The sequence below is a fragment of the Bufo gargarizans genome, chromosome 3 (genome assembly GCF_014858855.1).
Source record: "Bufo gargarizans isolate SCDJY-AF-19 chromosome 3, ASM1485885v1, whole genome shotgun sequence".
NCBI classification, from domain to species: domain Eukaryota; kingdom Metazoa; phylum Chordata; class Amphibia; order Anura; family Bufonidae; genus Bufo; species Bufo gargarizans.
In genome coordinates, this window is record NC_058082.1 from 10,650,162 (window position 1) to 10,665,829 (window position 15,668).

Below are 15,668 nucleotides of genomic sequence, written 5' to 3' on the forward strand. Positions count from 1 at the left end.
CGTCAGGGAAATGTAGCATCCCTGGCCACCAGCACTTGTCCATGTGTCTGTGGTTATGTGGACCTTCCCAGTAACTGTGTTGGTCAGGGCACGGGTGATGTTCTGGGACACATGAGGAGGGCACGGCACAACGTGAAAAATAGTGGCGGCTGGGGACTGTGTACAGAGGGACGGCCGCCAACATCAGGCTGCGGAAGGCCTCAGTGTCCACAAGCCTAAATGGCAACATTTAAAGGGCCAGTAATGTTAAAAGTTGGCAATTAAGTGCTGTGGCCTGTGGGCGGGTATTTGCGCTTGCATTCAAATGACTGTGTTATGGACATTTGGACGCTGCACTGGGACAGGGAAGTGGATGTTGTTGCTGCTGGTTCATTCGAAGGTCCAAGTGCAGGGCGAGGGGCATCCGGGCCTGCGACTTGGACAGGGGATTGGCCAGCATGTAACACAGGGGAAGAGGAGGCAGTGGTGTGACCCGCAGACCCAGATTGTGGACCCAGGCGTTCGGCCCACTTAGTAGGATGCAGATCCCCCATAACAGTGCGTCCTCCGCAGATCCCCCATAACAGTGCGTCATCCGCAGATCCCCCATAACAGTGCGTCATCCGCAGATCCCCCATAACAGTGCGTCATCCACAGATCTCCCCATAACAGTGTCATCCACAGATCCCCCATAACAGTGTCCTCCACAGATCCCCCATAACAGTGTGTCCTCCACAGATCCTCCATAACAGTGCGTCCTCCACAGATCCCCCATAACAGTGCGTCCTCCACAGATCCCCCATAACAGTGTGTCATCCACAGATCCTCCATAACAGTGTGTCCTCCACAGATCCCCATAACAGTGTCCTCCACAGATCCCCCATAACAGTGTGTCCTCCACAGATCCTCCATAACAGTGCGTCCTCCACAGATCCCCCATAACAGTGTGTCCTCCACAGATCCTCCATAACAGTGCGTCCTCCACAGATCCCTCATAACAGTGCGTCCTCCACAGATCCCCCATAACAGTGTTTCCTTCACAGATCCTCCATAACAGTGTGTCCTCCACAGATCCCCCATAACAGTGTCATCTACAGATCCCCCATAACAGTGTGTCCTCCACAGATCCCCCATAACATTGCGTCATCCACAGATCCCCCATAACAGTGTGTCCTCCACAGATCCCCCATAACAGTGCGTCATCCACAGATCCCCCATAACAGTGCGTCATCCACAGATCCCCCATAACAGTGCGTCATCCACAGATCCCCCATAACAGTGTGTCATCCACAGATCCCCCATAACAGTGCATCATTCACAGATCCCCCATAACAGTGCGTCATCCACAGATCCCCCCATAACAGTGTCCTCCACAGATCCCCATAACAGTGTGTCCTCCACAGATCCCCCATAACACTATCATCCTCTTCTTCTCTCCATCCTGCGTTTCCCTGGCAATCACAAGTTTACACAATTATGAAGCACAGTTAGCTCCTCCCACCCTCACAGGAAGAGGCGTGTCCTAAGGTTACACGTGCTCTGCCGCCTTTTTCTATTGACTGTTCTTCGCGTCAGTCTCCACAGCAGCCTATCAGTGCGGCTGGTCTGCGCATGCGCACTCCTAGAGGGGGGTCTCAACGGCGGCGCCAAATCTGTCAGTGTGCGGAGGAGAGCGGGGCCGGCGCCATGGACGAGCTGTACCTGGAGAACATCGACGAGCTGGTGACCGACCACAACAAGATCGTGAGCCCGCCGCCATTACTGTTAACCCTCTGTGTGCCGCCTCCTCCCGCCTGTGTCCTGTACACCCCAATATATACACCCCCCACCTGTGTCCTGTACACCCCAATATATACACCCCCCACCTGTGCCCTGTACACCCCAATATATACACCCCCCACCTGTGCCCTGTACACCCCAATATATATACCCCCACCTGTGCCCTGTACACCCCAATATATACACCCCCCACCTGTGCCCTGTACACCCCAATATATACCCCCACCTGTGCCCTGTACACCCCAATATATACACCCCAACCTGTGCCCTGTACACCCCAATATATATACCCCACCTGTGCCTGTACACCCCAATATATATACCCCCACCTGTGCCCTGTACACCCCAATATATACACCCCCACCTGTGCCCTGTACACCCCAATATATACACCCCCACCTGTGCCCTGTACACCCCAATATATACACCCCAACCTGTGCCCTGTACACCCCAATATATACACCCCCCACCTGTGTCCAGTAACCCAATATATCACCCCCCACCTGTGCCCTGTACACCCAATATATACACCCCCCACCTGTGTCCTGTACACCCCAATATATACACCCCACCTGTGTCCTGTACACCCCAATATATACACCCCCCACCTGTGTCCAGTACACCCCAATATATACACCCCCCACCTGTGCCCTGTACACCCCAATATATACCCCCACCTGTGTCCTGTACACCCCAATATATACACCCCCCACCTGTGTCCAGTACACCCCAATATATACACCCCACACCTGTGTCCTGTACACCCCAATATATACACCCCCCACCTGTGTCCTGTACACCCCAATATATACACCCCCCACCTGTGTCCTGTTCACCCCAATATATACACCCCCCACCTGTGTCCTGTACACCCCAATATATACACCCCCCACCTGTGTCCTGTACACCCCAATATATACACCCCCCACCTGTGTCCTGTAACACCCCAATATATACCCCCACCTGTGTCCCTGTACACCCCAATATACACCCCACCTGTGTCCTGTACACCCCAATATATACACCCCCCACCTGTGTCCCTGTACACCCCAATATATACACCCCCCACCTGTGTCCTGTACACCCAATATATACACCCCCCACCTGTGTCCTGTACACCCCAATATATACACCCCCCACCTGTGTCCTGTACCCCCAATATATACACCCCCCACCTGTGTCCTGTACACCCCAATATATACCACCCCCCACCTGTGTCCTGTACACCCCAATATATACACCCCCCACCTGTGGTCCTGTACCCCAATATATACACCCCCCACCTGTGTCCTGTACACCTCAATATATACACCCCCCACCTGTGTCCTGTACACCCCAATATATACACCCCCCACCTGTGTCCTGTACACCCCAATATATACACCCCCCACCTGTGTCCTGTACACCCCAATATATACACCCCCCACCTGTGTCCTGTACACCCCAATATTTACACTGTATTTATGGTTTTATACGGGTACCCTGCACTGTATACTCCCCCATACTCTCTGTATACGGGTACCCTGCACTGTGTACGCCCCCAGACTCTGTATACGGGTACCCTGCACTGTGTACGCCCCCAGACTCTCTGTATACGGGTACCCTGCACTGTGTACGCACCCCATACTCTCTGTATACGGGTACCCTGCACTGTGTACGCCCCCCATACTCTATATACGGGTACCCCGCACTGTATACGCCCCCATACTCTCTGTATACGGGTACCCGCACTGTATATGCCCCCCCATACTCTGTATACGGGTACCCCGCACTGTATACGCCCCCCATACTCTCTGTATACTGGTACCCTGCACTGTGTACGCCCCCCATACTCTCTGTATACGGGTACCCTGCACTGTTACGCCCCCATACTCTCTGTATACGGGTACCCTGCACTGTGTACGCCCCCCATACTCTCTGTATACGGGTACCCTGCACTGTGTATGCCCCCCATACTCTCTGTATACGGGTACCCTGCACTGTGTACGCCCCCCATACTCTCTGTATACGGGTACCCTGCACTGTGTACGCCCCCCATACTCTCGTATACGGGTACCCTGCACTGTGTACGCCCCCCATACTCTCTGTATACGGGTACCCTGCACTGTGTACGCCCCCCATACTCTCTGTATACGGGTACCCTGCACTGTGTACGCCCCCATACTCTCTGTATACGGGTACCCTGCACTGTGTACGCCCCCCATACTCTGTATACGGGTACCCGCACTGTGTACGCCCCCCATACTCTCTGTATACGGGTACCCTGCACTTCGTGTACGCCCCCCCATACTATATATACGGGTACCCTGCACTGTATACACCCCCCATACTCTCTGTATACGGGTACCCTGCACTGTGTACGCCCCCCAGACTCTCTGTATACGGGTACCCTGCACTGTGTACGCCCCCCATACTCTCTGGATTACGGGCTACCCTGCACTGTGTACGCCCCCCATACTCTATATACGGGTACCTGCACTGTATACGCCCCCCCATACTCTCTGTATACGGGTACCCTGCACTGTGTACGCCCCCCATACGCTCTGTATACGGGTACCCTGCACTGTGTACGCCCCCCATACTCTCTGTATACGGGTACCCCGCACTGTATATGCCCCCCCATACTCTGTATACGGGTACCCCGCACTGTATCGCCCCCCATACTCTCTGTATACGGGTACCCCCGCACTGTATACGCCCCCCATACTCTCTGTATACGGGTACCCTGCACTGTATACGCCCCCCATACTCTCTGTATACGGGTACCCTGCACTGTATACGCCCCCATACTCTCTGTATACGGGTACCCTGCACTGTGTACGCCCCCCATACTCTCTGTATACGGGTACCCTGCACTGTGTACGCCCCCCATACTCTCTGTATACGGGTACCCTGCACTGTGTACGCCCCCCATACTCTCTGTATACGGGTACCCTGCACTGTGTACGCCCCCCATACTCTCTGTATACGGGTACCCTGCACTGTGTACGCCCCCATACTCTCTGTATACGGGTACCCCTGCACTGTGTACGCCCCCCATACTCTCTGTATACGGGTACCCTGCACTGTGTACGCCCCCCATACTCTCTGTATACGGGTACCCTGCACTGTGTACGCCCCCCATACTCTCTGTATACGGGTACCCTGCACTGTGTACACCCCCCCCATACTCTATATACGGGTACCCTGCACTGTATACACCCCCCATACTCTCTGTATACGGGTACCCTGCACTGTGTACGCCCCCCATACTCTCTGTATACGGGTACCCTGCACTGTGTACGCCCCCCATACTCTCTGTATCGGGTACCATGCACTGTGTACGCCCCCCATACTCTATATACGGGTACCCTGCACTGTATACGCCCCCCCATACTCTCTGTATACGGGTACCCTGCACTGTGTACGCCCCCCATACGCTCTGTATACGGGTACCCTGCACTGTGTACGCCCCCCATACTCTCTGTATACGGGTACCCTGCACTGTATACGCCCCCCATACTCTCTGTATACGGGTACCCTGCACTGTATACGCCCCCCATACTCTCTGTATACGGGTACCCTGCACTGTGTACGCCCCCCATACTCTCTGTATACGGGTACCCTGCACTGTGTACGCCCCCCATACTCTATATACGGGTACCCTGCACTGTGTACACCCCCCATACTCTCTGTATACGGGTACCTTGCACTGTATACGCCCCATACTCTCTGTATACGGGTACGCTGCACTGTATACGCCCCCATACTCTCTGTATACGGGTACGCTGCACTGTATACGCCCCCATACTCTCTGTATACGGGTACCCTGCACTGTATACGCCCCCATACTCTCTGTATACGGGTACCCTGCACTGTGTACGCCCCCCCCATACTCTCTGTATACGGGTACCCTGCACTGTATACGCCCCCCATACTCTCTGTATACGGGTACCCTGCACTGTATACGCCCCCATCCCCCCAATACTCTCTATAGTGACGCTCCTTTTATTCTGTTTCCAGGTGACGTACAAATGGCTGAGCCTCACTCTGGGCGTTCACATCAATCAAGCCAAGCAGTGAGTATTGGGGTGGAGAGCGTGTGAGTGTCGGGGCATGCTGGGAGTGATAGTTCTACAACAGCTGAAGGGCAGGTTGTTGCATGATCTTCTGCTTCAGATCTGGAAGAACCCGTCATCACCGGCACAGACGCTGCGTTGTGTAATACCGCTCCCCACCTGCGGAGGCGCTGTGATAGTTTCCAGCAGATGACCCGGGGGGGGGGGGGGGGCGGCAGGTCGCCATGTGATCCGCTTCTGGTCACAGGGTCTTTGCAGCATTAAGGGACTGTGTATTGAGGGGCCCCCTATAACCTGGTCCCTGACGTCCTCTGTTGTGCCCTCTTCCAGGATGCTCTATGATTATGTCACTCGGAAGAGAAAGGAGAACCTGAGCGCGCAGGTGCACGTAACCTACCTGGTGACCGGCAAATGTCTACAGGATGGCTACCACGTAAGTACACGATCAGACACCTTAAAGGGGGGCTCCCACTGCTCCGTCTCTTCAGTGCATCGCTCCCTTTCCCTGTTCTCCCCACAGACTTGTTAAAGGTGCACCTGCCTGTTCCCGCCACTAGGGGGTGGTGTCTACACAGCAGTGTGTGGCTCCTTATGGCCCGAACACCTGCACACAGTCCGCCCCTGAGGGTTTAGCCCCTTAAAGGGGTCTTCCAGGTTTTAGAAAGTGAAGGCCTATCCTTACTATAGTCTGACTGTTAGACGAGTCCGACTCTCAGCACAGCCGCTACGGAAAGTGTGTACGGTATGGACCCACGCGAGCAATGTAGAGGCCGCCGAGAGTCGGAGCCCCACCACTCTAATGTTCACGGCCTGTTGTTAGAATAGGTTGTCAACACCTGGATAATCCCTTTAAGGGGTACTCGCGTATCACCAGAAAAAGTGCGGACCCCACCTCTGTCACCCCCTCCTGGCTCCAGAATATGCCGCCCAAAGTGAAGGAAAGCACTGCTATGGGAGCTCCGAAAAATGCTGCGCGTGCGCATTTTTATTTAATTTTTTTATTTTTACTTCACTGTACAGGATAAAGACATTTATGTTGATAATTTGGGTGTTTTGAGATGTGGCAGCGCCTCTGATCTTTGTTTGTTTTTATGATGGGGAAAAAGGGGTGATTTGGATTTTTGTATTTATTTTATGTTTTACCCCCTTGGGGAGCTTGAATATATACAGTACAGACCAAAAGTTTGGACACCTTCTCATTCAAAGAGTTTTCTTTATTTTCATGACTATAAAATATGTCATATTCTAGGTTCTTGAAAGTAGCCACCTTTTGCTTTGATTACTGCTTTGCACACTCTTGGCATTCTCTTGATGAGCTTCAAGAGGTAGTCACCTGAAATGGTCTTCCAACAGTCTTGAAGGAGTTCCCAGAGATGCTTAGCACTTGTTGGCCCTTTTGCCTTCACTCTGCGGTCCAGCTCACCCCAAACCATCTCCATTGGGTTCAGGTCCGGTGACTGTGGAGGCCAGGTCCTCTGGCGCAGCACCCCATCACTCTCCTTCATGGTCAAATAGCCCTTACACAGCCTGGAGGTGTGTTTGGGGTCATTGTCCTGTTGAAAAATAAATGATGGTCCAACTAAACGCAAACCGGATGGAATAGCATGCCGCTGCAAGATGCTGTGGTAGCCATGCTGGTTCAGTATGCCTTCAATTTTGAATAAATCCCCAACAGTGTCACCAGCAAAGCACCCTCACACCATCACACCTCCTCCTCCATGCTTCACGGTGGGAACCAGGCATGTAGAGTCCATCCGTTCACCTTTTCTGCGACGCACAAAGACACGGTGTTTGGAACCAAAGATCTCAAATTTGGACTCATCAGACCAAAGCCCAGATTTCCACTGGTCTAATGTCCATTCCTTGTGTTCTTTAGCCCAAACAAGTCTCTTCTGCTTGTTGCCTGTCCTTAGCAGTGGTTTCCTAGCAGATATTCTACCATGAAGGCCTGATTCACACTGTCTCCTCTTAACAGTTGTTCTAGAGATGTGTCTGCTGCTAGAACTCTGTGTGGCATTGACCTGGTCTCTAATCTGAGCTGCTGTTAACCTGCGATTTCTGAGGCTGGTGACTCGGATGAACTTATCCTCCGCAGCAGAGGTGACTCTTGGTCTTCCTTTCCTGGGGCGGTCCGCATGTGAGCCAGTTTCTTTGTAGCGCTTGATGGTTTTTGTGACTGCACTTGGGGACACTTTCAAAGTTTTCCCAATTTTTCGGACTGACTGACCTTCATTTCTTAACGTAATGATGGCCACTCGTTTTTCTTTACTTAGCTGCTTTTTTCTTGGCATAATACAAATTCTAACAGTCTATTCAGTAGGACTATCAGCTGTGTATCCACCTGACTTCTCCATAACGCAACTGATGGTCCCAACCCCATTTATAAGGCAAGAAATCCCACTTATTAAACCTGACAGGGCACACCTGTGAAGTGAAGACCATTTCAGGTGACTACCTCTTGGAGCTCATCAAGAGAATGCCAAGAGTGTGCAAAGCAGTAATCAAAGCAAAAGGTGGCTACTTTGAAGAACCTAGAATATGACACATTTTCAGTTGTTTCACACTTTTTTGTTATGTATATAATTCCACATGTGTTAATTCATAGTTTTGATGCCTTCAGTGTGAATCTACAATTTTCATAGTCATGGAAATAAAGAAAACTATTTGAATGAGAAGGTGTGTCCAAACTTTTGGTCTGTACTGTATATATAAATAGTCTTCAGATTGCTTCTCTGATGCATTGCAATGAATTTCCACTGTTTTGCTATAGAGCCACCTGCAGGCCTCCATAAGAACTACAACTGTAATAGCCTCCATTTCTTCACAGGAACGGCTCCCCCGTTCTCCCACCTAGGGAAGCCCTTCCGGCCCGCAGCACAGAGCTGCCAGGGAAAGCCGCCTCAGAGGTCGTGCAACGCTCTAGAAGGGGTTAAGAATGCAGCCTAGTCTTTAACTTAAAAGGGTTGTTCCAATATTTACAGTGTCTGATCAATGGGGGTCCTGAATCCCCCTGTATGAATGGCGCGATGGTCGAGCATTTGAGCTCCACGTCCATTCATTGCTGTGGAAGATGCTCGAGCACCATTCCATTCTTATGGGATGACACGGCCCCTGGGATTGGGGAGGGTCTCGGCAGGCGGGCCCCCACCCATCAGGCACTTCTCACTCTGAGGTCCTTCAGATAATACAGCCTTCATTCTGTATAACTAAACCCCCTGTTGTCGTTCCAGTACCACAAGGTGGCGGTAGTGAGAGAAGAGAAGCTGGAAGGTACTGTTCACACCTGCAGTCTTACATTTTCTCCGCTTGCCTCCTTCCTCTTGGTTTTTAAACTTTTCATCTCTCTGCAGCTGCAAAATCCAAGCTCGCCCTGGTGGCCAGCGTCCACGTGTACAGCATCCAAAAAGCTGTGTTAAAAGACAGCGCCCCCCTCTTCAGTACAGACTATGACATCATCAAGAACAACCTCCAGAACTGCAACAAGTGCGTCATCATCAGACGTCCTCCATCTTGTCCCCTCCCCCACTGCTCACTGACCAGAGGTAACCTTTGTATTCCTTTCCTGTAGGTTCAGTGCCATCCAGTGCCCGGCCGCGGTGCCCAGGTCCCCGGAGGAGATCGCTCAGCTCCAGAGGTCCCAACCGAGCGAGGCTCCAACCACACCAGCCATAAATGGCCAGGCGTCTCCACCTGCTGCCAAACCTGCACCCCAGCCAAAGGGCATCATGGGAATGTTCTCGCGTGCGGCCACCAAGTCTCAAGAATCACAGAAAGACACAAAGACAGAGGCCAAGGAACCTGCTGTAAGTGACAGCTCAGGTATAGCGGATCCGCTATGGAGGGGGTTATATATACCTGTCATCTGCTGTGTACCTACCCTGTACTGATCCTGAGTTACATCCTGTATTCTACTCCAGAGCTGCACTCACTATTCTGCTGGTGCAGTCACTGTGTACATACATTACATTACTTATCCTGTACTGATCCTGAGTTACCTCCTGTATTATACTCCAGAGCTGCACTCACTATTCTGCTGGTGCAGTCACTGTGTACATACATTACTTATCCCGTACTGATCCTGAGTTACATCCTGTATTATACTCCAGAGCTGCACTCACTATTCTGCTGGTGCAGTCACTGTGTACATACATTACATTACTTATCCTGTACTGATCCTGAGTTACCTCCTGTATTATACTCCAGAGCTGCACTCACTATTCTGCTGGTGCAGTCACTGTGTACATACATTACTTATCCTGTACTGATCCTGAGTTACATCCTGTATTATACTCCAGAGCTGCACTCACTATTCTGCTGGTGCAGTCACTGTGTACATACATTACTTATCCTGTACTGATCCTGAGTTACATCCTGTATTATACTCCAGAGCTGCACTCACTATTCTGCTGGTGCAGTCACTGTGTACATACATTACTTATCCCGTACTGATCCTGAGTTACATCCTGTATTATACTCCAGAGCTGCACTCACTATTCTGTAAGTTCAGAGCTGAAATCATCCAGAATTCCCAGCTTGTTCAGTGTCTGCACAGAGCATGGTGTTTTGCACTCTGAGAAGTGTCATGTTTACTGTCCCTCTGCATTCTTTAGGGGGTGTCTGTCCACATCCTTGCTGACAGTTTCCAATAATAACCTCATACTATAATTTTCCTGCTCACCTTTTCACTTTCTTGGTTGTTTCTTCTTTCTTCAGGTGCCCGAAACCAGCAGCAAACAATCGGCTAAATCCAGCGCCATGAACAACTTCTTCGGAAAAGCTTCTATGCGTGAGTAACAGCGTTATACTAAAGTCACCAGGAGGCGACCTACAGGAGAACGCCAATAATCTGGTATTTACCTGACAGGGGTCAGATTATCAGGTCATACATAGTATATAGAGGCAGCCAGCTTCCACAGTGACTGCACCAGCAGAATAGTGAGTGCAGCTCTGGAGGATAATACAGGATGTGACTCAGGATCAGTACAGGATAAGTAATGTATGTACACAGTGACTGCGCCAGCAGAATAGTGAGTGCAGCTCTGGAGTATAATACAGGATGTAACTCAGGATCAGTACAGGATAAGTAATGTATGTACACAGTGACTGCACCAGCAGAATAGAGAGTGCAGCTCTGGAGTATAATACAGGATGTAACTCAGGATCAGTACAGGATAAGTAATGTATGTACACAGTGACTGCACCAGCAGAATAGTGAGTGCAGCTCTGCAGTATAATACAGGATGTGACTCAGGATCAGTACAGGATAAGTAATGTATGTACATAGTGAGTGCAGCTCTGGATCACAGTACAGGAGAATAATGTGGCATCATTTCCTCTCGGGAGCGTCCCCTCTCTCCCTTTTTCAGGCTCTTTATACTTTTTACTCTGTAGCTTCTTGTTCCTGACATTTTAATCTTTCAGATAAAGTAAAGGAGGCTCCTACCACAAGTGAGCCGCTCAAGGAGGAGAAGGCAGCAGCTCCGCAGATGGAGTTCTCCCCGCCGGAGACCAAGGAGGACAGTGAACCCCCTAAAGCGGCCGCTAAAAGCAAGAAAAGGTGTCTGCTTTTATCCATTACATTCAGTTTTGAACATCTAGAAATAAATTGGCGCCACAGCAAACCCTCAACCCCCGATAGTCACCCAGAAACTTTCAGGGAATGCGAGCGATTTACACATTTATTGAATTTAAACTTTCTAGCAAGTCGAAGAGGGTTGAGATGTCGGACAGTGACGAGGAGCAGGACAAGCTGGTGAAGAAGAAGAAGAGGAGGAGGATCAAGAAGCCGCAGCCTGACAGCAGTGACGAGGAGCATGGTAAGTGACTGCAGATGGCGCCTTTCTCGCCCACATACTGTTTATACCGCTCCTTGTATTTCCCGCTGCGCCGTCTGCCAAAACACCGCCATCCACCCCGTCAAGCAGTAAGTGGCGGTTTCTGCGCCGCGCCCACGTCAGCGCTCCCTGCCGGTTTGTGTCGCCTGCTCGTAAGCCTTCGCGCCAGCTCCGCCTTTGATGTGTGTTTGCTTTCTCCACCGTCCCGCGGAGCTGAGGGATTTAGTCGCAGGTGGAGTTCAGAGCCGGGTTAACCAGAGCCGGGGGTTAAGTGTGCAATTATACAGGGGCAGTGAGGCCTCCGGGGCTCCCAGCGTCAGTCTGCTGTGCATCAGCCCCCACTTTATCTCTGCTCCTGTCCCCTCCAGACCATTTGTCTTTTATCTGGAAAAGGTCACCGCTCCGGCGCCTGTCACAAAGCGTTAGCTCTGAGGCTCGTATTGTGCGCCACGGAGTCAAGTCGGGGGGCAGAGGTCCGTGCGTTTGCTAGGAATTGTTAAAGGGGCAGCTGGAAGTTCTGCTTTCCTTAAGATGGGTCCTCAATATCGCGCAACAGCATTTGTTGGAGCAGTAACCCCTTCACTGCTGCCTGTAGCCGCAGTTCAGTCTGTGTGCGGGGGATGGGACTGCTATAATGTGATTTTGAACCTGTGCTCTTTACCTTCAGCCGGCCCCTTGCCCCCCGAAGTGAAGACTCCATCCCCTCCTCCTTCAGAGCCCATTGTGAAGATGGAGACAGAACCAGAGTCACAGGTAAGCATTTGTCTACTCCAGTCACATTCAGAGCTGCATCCACAGATCTCCCGGCTGCTCCGTACAGACACGGAGCCCACGTGATGCCTGAGAGGACAGCAGTGGTCTTCTGGCTTCTACTGACTAACTGTAATTCCTGCATTGCATTTTGTTCTGTTCGTCTCATTGTCTGCTCTTTATCGTTTCTTGCAGACGCAGCCCGGAGTAAAGCGGCGCAAACGGAAGCGAGTCTTGAAATCCAAGACCTTCATCGATGCTGAAGGCTCCATGGGTAAGACGCCCGGGCCCCTCACAATAAATATACTTGCCCTGGCTGCCTGCTCCTGGTCCCCGCTGTAGCTTCTCCCCGTGCAGGGGGGGGGCAGCCAATGGCAGGCGGGGACGAGCCTCCCTAGCGTCACCCGCGATAGAGAAGCGGCGGTGCGGGGAGCCAGGAGGAACTACAAGTGTCAGCATGCCCTGAAAAGTTTAAGCAGTGGCCGGACTTGCTGTGACTTGTAGTTCCTTTGCTACTACGACGTCAGGCGGTTATGGTACAGGGATCACCCTGGTATTTTCTGGAAGCAGCTACACCAGTCTTTCACCAGCAATTCTCCCTTTTTTTTTTTTTTTAGATTTCTGCTTTCTGTCAGTGAATGGGAGCAATCCTAAATAAAGCCATAGGCTATAATCCGAACCTAGACTAATATTTTTCACAGCTGAGGGTTTGTTACAATTGTATCCAGTCTAGAACAGCCTGGATGCTAGTTTGTTTCAGTGTATCAGTGCAGGTAACATGCATCAGCCCGGAGTCCAGGCGATTAACTGTATTGAATGCAGTAGTAACAAACCCTCAGCCGTGAGGTGTCTATAGGATCTGAGCCTCTGTATGTAAAACATGGATGCTTTTCACTCACTGACAGCTAACAGAGATATTAAAACGGTGAGGCATTGAAAGACTGTCTACAATGCCAAGGAAGAGACTTGGTGCCCCATAGGAAGGTGCAGCTAATCCAGTGGGGCCCCTGCAGAGCGCGCTGGGAGTCACATGACCTTGGTGTCGGTTGCATCATGTGACCTTTATTTTGCTGCGTCGGCCCCAGTTCGATGTTCTGACGTCTCCCTTCATTTTCTAGTGACTGAGAAAGTGTACGAAAGCGAGTCCTGCACAGACAGCGACGACTTCGCCGCCTCCAAGCCATCCGCAAAACCGCCTGCAGCCAGCAAACCGGAGACTAAGGCGGAGCCTAAAACCACGAAGAAGGCAGCCGCAGCCAAGGGGACCAAGCAGGCGTCCATCATGGGCTTCTTCCAGAAGAAGTGAATGTGGTACTGCAGCGGCTCTGCATCGTGTGCGGCCAAGACTGTGAATATCCGGCCTGGGGAAAGCTGGGTGCCCTCCAATACATTACACTGAAGTGGGCACCCAGCTTTCTCCAGAGTCTGCAAAGTGGAATCCAGCGCTGACATCCTCTGCACTGCTGCCTTAATATGCAGATTTTCCTTTCAGGGTGTGGGAAAGCTGGGTGCTGACCCTATAATACAGGAGACATGTCCTGCTGTCATGGTATCACGAGGCAGGAGACTGGGACAGCTGGGTGGTGACCGCTGCGTGCTGTAACCTCACCCAGCTTTTCTGCCTCCGCATCATAAGAGTTCAGGAACCTGGGAAAGCTGGGTGACAGCCCCTGCGGTTGTGCCGCGGTAGAGGGCGTGCCTGCGCTAAGTTCACCCAGCTCTCCAAGACTCGTGACTGGCCGACCTGCAGATAGAATACCACCCCAGCTCCTGGCCGACAGCCCTCGTGTGAGATGTAATGGCGTCCATGTCAGTGGTCACCCAGCTTTCCCAGGAACTGACAAGAGGGCGGCCGCAGGGCTTCTGTTGGCTCTGGGCTGTAATATTGTAAATGTTCTATTTTTTTATATTCTATGTTGCTGTCTGTCGTGCTGGATTTTATAATCCTTGAGGGTGAGATCGCCCCCATGTATGAAGTGACTGGACCTTCCTACATTATGGGCCCCCTTAAGTGTGGCGGTCACCCCACGTTCTGGTTATATCATCCTCTATGTGGTGTCTATTAAAAGCTACAGTTCAAGGTGACAAGTGGCTTGTGTTTATATACCCCTGTCCAAAGAAAAGTGCACATCTCCTGAAATCCTCTGTGCTGTTGGGGCCCCCTGCTCCATAGACTACATAACTTGCAGTCTGAGACCTCTGACAAGGTCAGTACTCTCCCAATGCACTCTGTGCTGCTGGTTGTTCTTCCTATTCTCATTCTTTCATCCCACAAGATCAGTACACCTCTTGCCTGAAATCCTCTGTGCTGCTGGGGGATCCTGCTCCTCCTCCTGAGTATTTCAGAAGGGGAATGTGCAGTTCTGGGAGGCAGCGACCTGTACGCTCCTGTTGACTAGTGAGGACCGAGCTGCTTCTGACAGGGCAGTGTTGTGATGTTCTCTTCCACTAGAGGGCAGTAGAGGCACACTCTACGTCCATGGACTGATCCAAAACCAACCGTTATATGGCGTCTATTAAGATCTATTTAGTAAATTTGTATATCACTGAATATAGAGAAAGCAGACTACTCGTGCCCCGCTAGTATGGCGGACGGCTTATTGACCCGTCATACATTGCTTAGCTCTGGACACCGGATGTTGGAGGTAATACCTCTGCTGGAATTAGAGATGATGCATTCTATGTTGTTGGCCTTGCATCGGGCCTCAATATTTCTCAAGTTTGTATGTGCATCAATGAGCTTGAGGATGAAAGAAATTAAATAAAAAAAATCTAAATATGGCCAGCGGTCTGCAATCATTACTCCAATAATATTACATCCTAATCTGTGTGCCTGCAGCCACCACTAGAGGGAGCTGGCTGTGTACTGGTATTGAGTCAATATATGTGTGGTGTACAGCTCCCTCTGGTGGTGGCTGCATCCGATGTAAAAGGATAGCATCTAACGGATAGTGGGCGCAATAAGGGGGCACTATGCAGAGCAGCTTGTGAGGGACCACCTCCTGGCAGTTGTCCAGGAGGGGGGTGGGGTGAATGGTATGGGAGGGGCCCAGTACAGATATTGCATTGAGACCCAGGAGCTTCTAAGTTGTCTCTGGTCACATTTACTAATTTATTTAAAGGGGTTGTTAAAAATATTTTTAAAAAACAGCTGCCTACTTCCAAAAAGCCTGCACCTGGTATTACTAATCCTGACCTCATGGTCCCGTGTGACCCAAAATCTGCATGCCCTCATGATTCTAGTTGACCCCGAAAGGGTCTTTTTATT

General features: G+C 51.2%; 1 protein-coding gene across 1 annotated transcript; it reads left to right on the forward strand.

Annotated features, from left to right (window-relative positions):
- Nucleotides 1-1,599: 1,599 nt before the first annotated feature.
- On the forward strand, nt 1,600-14,485 carry POLD3 (DNA polymerase delta 3, accessory subunit). The gene is made up of 12 exons (XM_044284974.1): nt 1,600-1,722; nt 5,761-5,816; nt 6,147-6,249; nt 9,047-9,086; nt 9,167-9,299; nt 9,385-9,619; nt 10,530-10,602; nt 11,238-11,373; nt 11,517-11,632; nt 12,318-12,403; nt 12,596-12,674; nt 13,519-14,485. The coding sequence occupies exons 1-12, from the start codon at nt 1,666-1,668 to the stop codon at nt 13,704-13,706; spliced, it is 1,302 nt and encodes a 433-aa protein (XP_044140909.1). The 5' UTR covers nt 1,600-1,665; the 3' UTR covers nt 13,707-14,485.
- The last annotated feature ends 1,183 nt before the right edge of the window (nt 14,486-15,668 follow it).

What these genes read in the sequence shown, in the direction of transcription:
- POLD3 (XM_044284974.1), top strand. Translation starts at nt 1,666, where the DNA reads ATGGACGAGCTGTACCTGGAGAACATCGACGAGCTGGTGACCGACCAC. An exon ending in TGACCGACCACAACAAGATC is followed by an intron (nt 1,723 to 5,760) that starts GTGAGCCCGCCG and finishes TTCTGTTTCCAG; the next exon opens with GTGACGTACAAATGGCTGAG. An exon ending in CAGAGGCCAAGGAACCTGCT is followed by an intron (nt 9,620 to 10,529) that starts GTAAGTGACAGC and finishes TTCTTTCTTCAG; the next exon opens with GTGCCCGAAACCAGCAGCAA.